This window comes from Hyalella azteca, unplaced genomic scaffold, assembly GCF_000764305.2.
Source record: "Hyalella azteca isolate HAZT.00-mixed unplaced genomic scaffold, Hazt_2.0.2 contig9815, whole genome shotgun sequence".
Lineage (NCBI taxonomy): Eukaryota > Metazoa > Arthropoda > Malacostraca > Amphipoda > Hyalellidae > Hyalella > Hyalella azteca.
Window position 1 is genome coordinate 40,522 of NW_025939875.1, and position 6,200 is coordinate 46,721.

Genomic DNA, 6,200 nt, shown 5'->3' on the forward strand with positions numbered 1-6,200 from the left:
TTGAACTAAAGGAGAAGAATAATTGACTCAAATTTTCATGTGCTACCAAGTACCAAGTTCTCTTAGAAAATAAGTAGAAAGCAATCTTTTGTGTGAGAATCTCATTGTCCTATTAAATTTTTAATTCATCTCATTTGAGATTTGATAAATTTGTTTTCTCTAAGTACGTTAATCATAAATTATGCAAAATTACGATGGCTAAATTTACTCATAAACATTGCTAGATATATCATGATTTTCCTATTTATTTGTTAAATGAAAAATCAGGAGTTTTGATCAAAATAAAAAGGATTATTGGATCATGATTTCAAATGATATGAAAATTGGTAGGTATACAGTATAATTAGTTACAGGTTTCAGTATTATAGAATGATGATTGCACAAGTTCTAATTTTTTCCAATTTGATCTTTTGTTTGATCTAAAATTTGATTGGACTAGTAAACTTGGAGAACATTTCATTTGGTTGATCTTGCAACATCTACAATCTTACAGTTAATCTTTGGCTTTGTTGAAAGCAATGAAGACAAAATGATGGCTGCTTCATTGGACATTTTTATAATTAAGCAGTTCTGTGGTAATTATAAAATAATAATTTCAAAGTTTAACTAACAATTATAGTCAGTCCCAATATTCAATCAATCTATTTTCTATTAGCATAATGCCTTTTTATTTTTCAATCAAATTAGTAAGCAATTCAAGTTTTTTCCTAATATTATATATTTTTCAGATACCGTACATGCATCATCATTTCTTTACAAAAAATTTGCAAGATGAGCATTCAGACATTTGGCCATTCTGTTGTTAACAAGACATAGTTCTGTAAGAAGAAAAATTTCATCCAGCTTATTTATTCATATATTGTAACAGCTTACAAGGACAGTGTTTGGCAAGCTCTATTCTACAAAACTGTTAGGTGAGTATTGATCTACCAGTAATTTCTTTTTGGATCATCTTACTTTTGTTATCTCCCAGAGCATTCTCATATATCTGCATTTTTGCTTTGATTGTAATTTGATAATATATACAAACATTTGTATTAAATTTGAGTGTACAAAATTAGAGTTATATTGTACAAAATTTGTACAATTTGTCTGTTTTAATTTTTATGTTATTGAACAACGTGTTTAATTTATTTCCAGAGCTTGAGCTGCAATAAAACACCTTCAATTGTGAGGAGGTGACCCCTAATGAGAATTGTACTGCGGAAAATGAGAATTATGTGAGTAGCAAAATAATTGTGGCTGTCATACACTCCCATGTTGGACATCTTCATAGAGGTAAATTCATCCCTTATATTGTGAACTTGAAGTCACTACCCTCAGAATCACATGCTACCATTAAAATTGTTTGAGTCTTGAATCTATGAATTTTATCCACCTAATGATTGCTGTTGCCTATTAAATTCACTGAATGAAATGTTCCATACCAACTATTGTGTGCATCATTTTATCTCATTATGTATTTCCATCTGTTACATTGGCTTGAAAATTAAGGCAGCCTTAAATAGAATAAATGGTAAAACTTATCTGTAAAATTTTTAATACCACTACTGCTAATGTAAAGTTAATTTTTATCTGAAGATTACATTGACTGTTAATTAGGCCAGTGGGTTTTAATTTTTCTTTTGTGCTAAAGTTTTATATCTAGCAAGTGGGCATTTAAGCAAGCTGTTTAATATTGTTAACAGTTTTCATTGACTGGGTATTGATTTTAATTCTCAGATGAATGGCTAATGAAATACTCTCTTGTTCAGTTTAGGTATGGTAATTCCATTTGTTTCTTATTACTTATTTTCTCTGGTTGTAATGTGTTTTAATCTTTTTTGTTAATTCTACTCAAACATTTTACTTTGCCTTCACTTGCAGCTGAGACAAATACCGTACTTCTCTTCCAAAGAGCGGTTTGTTACACAATTGCCAATGGAGTCCATCAACACTTGTAAGCCACCAAGCAATGGCCTGCTGGAACCTGTTGCTGGTGCCTCCAATTCTGCTGTGAATTCCAACAATCTGCCACTTCAAAGGCTCCAGTCCCAGTCTTCTCCAAACCAAGTTTCAAGTAATGGAGTATGCACAAGCAAAACTTTGCTTGATGAAATAATTACAAAAAATCTCAAAAATGTGCAGAATTCATCTTCTAGTCAAAAAGACAGAAATAGTTCTGTTGATCCATCTCCCTTGCATGCAGCCATTAATGCAAAACCTCGGCTATTTGAAGTGGAGAACAGGTTCTCAAAAATGATAGACAACATTGACAGCTTACTGAAAGGAGTCAATGCATATGGACTAAAAAAATTCTTAAGAGCAAGCAAGAACCTACCAATTACTCATAGGAAAAAGACAGTAACTGGATCTGAAGATGAGAATAACCAGCTGCATTTAGAGAAGGGTGATGGTTCTGTAAAAGATTCCTCAAATGAAATGGGAACTCTGAAAGATGCTTGTCTTGATTCTCATGCAAGTAAACGTTGTCGAAATTTTCTTAAAGGAAAAAAGTGCCAAGAAGTATGCTCAAAGTTGCATCGACTGCCAAAGGAAGATGGAATTAAGTGCATTTCTGAACTGTATGGTGAGTGTTATATGGGGAATACATGCATTTTCGTTCATGAAAATGAATTGAATTCAAATGAAGGGAATGTGCCCAATATTAGAGAGGGAAAAGCATTGAAGTTTCCAAAGTTAAAGGACAAAATTCAAAATTTGGTGCAAAGCCCACAACAGGAAAATACTTTAAATGCAACTTGCAGAGGTGCTACAGAAACGTCTACTGTAGCTTTCAGTTCTTCAACTTCAAGTGATTCAGCAAGTGGTAATTTGATTTCAATGCATGCAAGTTCCAAAGAACATCATAGTTCAGATCTTGAACGCACTTGTGCCGATGACTTTCTGGAAGATGTTCCTCCAAATGCTGATTGTGATGAAACCCTTGAGAATTCTAATCCCGAGGATGAAGAATTTATTAGAAGCCCTGTTACAGAGACATCTTGTAGTCCAGAAAATGCAATCAATGTTTCTAAGCAGACTGAAGTGGGTGTTAAACGTCACTTGGATAAAGGAATGGAAGAGCTGGAGAAATTGGACTCTGCTAACAAGAGAATTAAGAACGAATCGGGGGATGGAGGAACCAATAAATCCTCATCAAATGAAGTTGAACAATGTCAAATAATTGCTATAAAATTAGAAGAAGTAGAACCAGTAACAGTTAAACATGAACTTTTTAAATATGAGTTTATTGAATGTCCTCCGCCAGTTAAACAAGAAGAGTGTACTCCGAAATTCCCTGATCCATCTGGCAACATGGAAGAATTAAATAGTGAATTGATCATCAGTGTTCCAAATGGTTATAAATCTCTTCCAGAACACATATTGTCTGATGTTAGCTCTTTATTTTTGACACTGCTCAAGCAAAATAGCAAATTCAAATATACAGTCAAGTCTGTAAATTCTTATGTTGAACTTTTTGAATACCTGCAGTTCTGCAATATTCCCGTTCTTGATGAAACCAAACACCCAAAGCAATTTGTATGGGAAGTTCATTTGAGACTTGCCTTGTGTGCACTTCTTGATGTTGATGAAGCAAGGGAGTACCAGAAAGATATTGAGAGACATCTGATGAATGATCCATTCAATAGTTTCTTGAAGCGAACCTTGCAGCGAGTGCACAAACCTGCTTGAGCAAAGTAACGTATGCCAATGTTACATGTGTTAGGCATTTCGGTTAATTTAATTGCTAATTTGGTATACAGATGTGACTTGTTGTTTGAACTTTTTAATTATTCCTGTTAGTGATTTAATACAAAGTTTTTTTCATATTTTCACAAAAGTGACATGAAAGAAGTGGCTACAAAAATAACCACTCATTGCCTTAGTAATTCCAAGGTTTTATTCCTCATTGGAATTTGTGTGGATCACTTGACTTTTGTGTATTAACTTACTTAAAATAAATTCCAAAATTTAGTTAGCCTGCATGAAATTGAACAAGGAATTTATTTTCTCCTGTGATTCAATTAAGGAATAAACTTCTTGACTCCTAGGCAGTTCTCCTCTCATTATCTTGCAAGATGTGGATGTGAGTGTACAATTATGTACATAGTAGCTTTTGGATTAAGTGTTCCTCCTAGTTCTGGTAGATTGTTTAAACCTCATATGATACTTACTTCTTTTCCGGAAAGATTGGATTGAACTGTGTTCATGAATTAGGTGTTATTTTGCTGTCTCAAAAATCCAATTGATGTAAGCTATCTACACGTCATTTTTTTCTAAATTTTACATTGTAAACAATAAATTTATGTGCCATGACCCGAGATTGATTTTCCATATTGATTATTGAAAAGCTCAATTTGTGAACACGGTAATAATTAATACGATGAAAGCATCGCTATGGTAATTTCGGAGGTAATAAGCTAACTGCTTAGTACAGGGTCCACCTTATTTATGGCAACGCATGCTTTTTGTTTTTTCTCAATGAAACAAACCGGTGCATTGTTTTTTTTATTGGATGACCTAGTAGCCAAGAATCACCTAAACAATTCTCAGACATATTTAATCGATATGACCACCCTTATTTTTAATGACGGCCTCCAATCTACGCGGGAAAGCGTCACATGAGACACGCAGCATTTATTGAGGGATCAAGTCCCATTCTCGTGTCAATTTAGACTTCAAACTATCCAAAGAATCATGAGGTGTTCTGCAGACCATACTCTCTAAAATAACCCACACAGAAAAGTCGAGAGGATTCAAATCAGGGCTTCTTGAGGGCCATTCATTTTTGCTAATGAACGCTGGGATGTGACCCTGAATCCAGTTTTGGGTCATGTTGCATTGAAGCATACAAGTATACTCATGGCTTATACTAGGTCCCAGAAGGATTACCTACTAGAATTTGAAACAAGAACCAACACCAAGGGCCACAGCTATAAACTAAAAAAACTGCGTTGTAACACATCCATGCGACAACATTTCTTCTCGCTTCGAGTCACCGACATGTGGAACAGCCTCCCTGATAGTACCGTTGACGCTCCGAGTATGAACGCTTTCAAGAACAGACTAGACGAAGCTATGCAGGAGCATATGTTAAGTCTTAAAATGTCTAGAAAATTACGGACCAGGCAATAAGTCCAGCAGCTATCTCAATCAATCGTCAGTTATGGAAAGATCGGGTTCCAATGGCCGGATCCCTTGTGAATCAAGTCACGAAAAATTCAAGAATCGGCAACAGGCCATGGGCCTATTTATTCAGTGCCGACACTTCTATTCCATGACGAATCGTCATGGAATAGAACAACATCTTCAAAAACAGACTAGACGAAGCTATGCAGTAGCATATGTTCAGCCTTAAAATGCCTGGCAAATTACGGACCAGGCAATAAGTCCAGCAGCTATCTCAATCAATCGTCAGCTATGGAAAGATCGGGTTCCAAAGGCCGGATCCCTTGTGAATCAAGTCACGAAAAGTTCAAGAATCGGCAACAGGCCATGGGCCTATTTCTTCAACGCCGACACTTCTTTTCTATTCTATTCTATTCTATGTGATGGGGCAGAGTCTTGTTGAAAACTCCATGGTGAGCCGTTGAAGTGTTTACGGACCCAAGGTCCGTAAACACTTCACAGCTTCCAAAATGTCTGAAATGTATCGCTGACTGTTCAATTTCACTCCTGAGGGGACAAAAACGAGTGGGGACCTCCCAGTTTCGGTTACCGTGGCCCAAACCATCACGGACATGGGATTTTGACGTCGTGTTGCTGTTCTGGTTGCCACAGATCCATCCAAACTCTGTCATTTTGACGGCTAACGCTCTGTTCAATGTCAAATTTTTTCTCGTCACTGAACACCAAGGTGGGCAGCGTGCCATCCTCAATATGATCCAAAATGCGCTGGCATCTTTCTAGCATCATTCGTTCATGATGGTCTGTAAGTTCATGCCTTGTTTGCATCTTGTAAGGGGAGGTTTTGAGGTCATCTTTGAGGACTCTACGCATTGATGTCTGACTGACTCCTGCTTCTGCAGCTGAGCGACGAAGGTTTCTCCTCAAATTCTCCCTCGTGTTTTTGACCAATTGTTTTGTTCGGACACTTCGTTTCCTTCCTTAACCAGGTCGATTGCATGTTTCACCAGTTTCCTTGATTTTTTTACCACCTTCCACACAGTTTCACGACGAATTTGGAGCTTGTTTGCATTGACTGAATTACTCTCGCC

At 36.3% G+C, this 6,200-nt stretch overlaps 1 protein-coding gene across 1 annotated transcript; it reads left to right on the forward strand.

Annotated features, from left to right (window-relative positions):
• Positions 1-726: 726 nt before the first annotated feature.
• On the forward strand, positions 727-4,299 carry LOC108677426. Its single transcript, XM_018165644.1, has 3 exons — positions 727-914; positions 1,141-1,220; positions 1,867-4,299. Exon 3 carries the CDS (start codon positions 1,921-1,923, stop codon positions 3,673-3,675), a length of 1,755 nt encoding a protein of 584 aa, XP_018021133.1. The 5' UTR covers positions 727-914; positions 1,141-1,220; positions 1,867-1,920; the 3' UTR covers positions 3,676-4,299.
• The last annotated feature ends 1,901 nt before the right edge of the window (positions 4,300-6,200 follow it).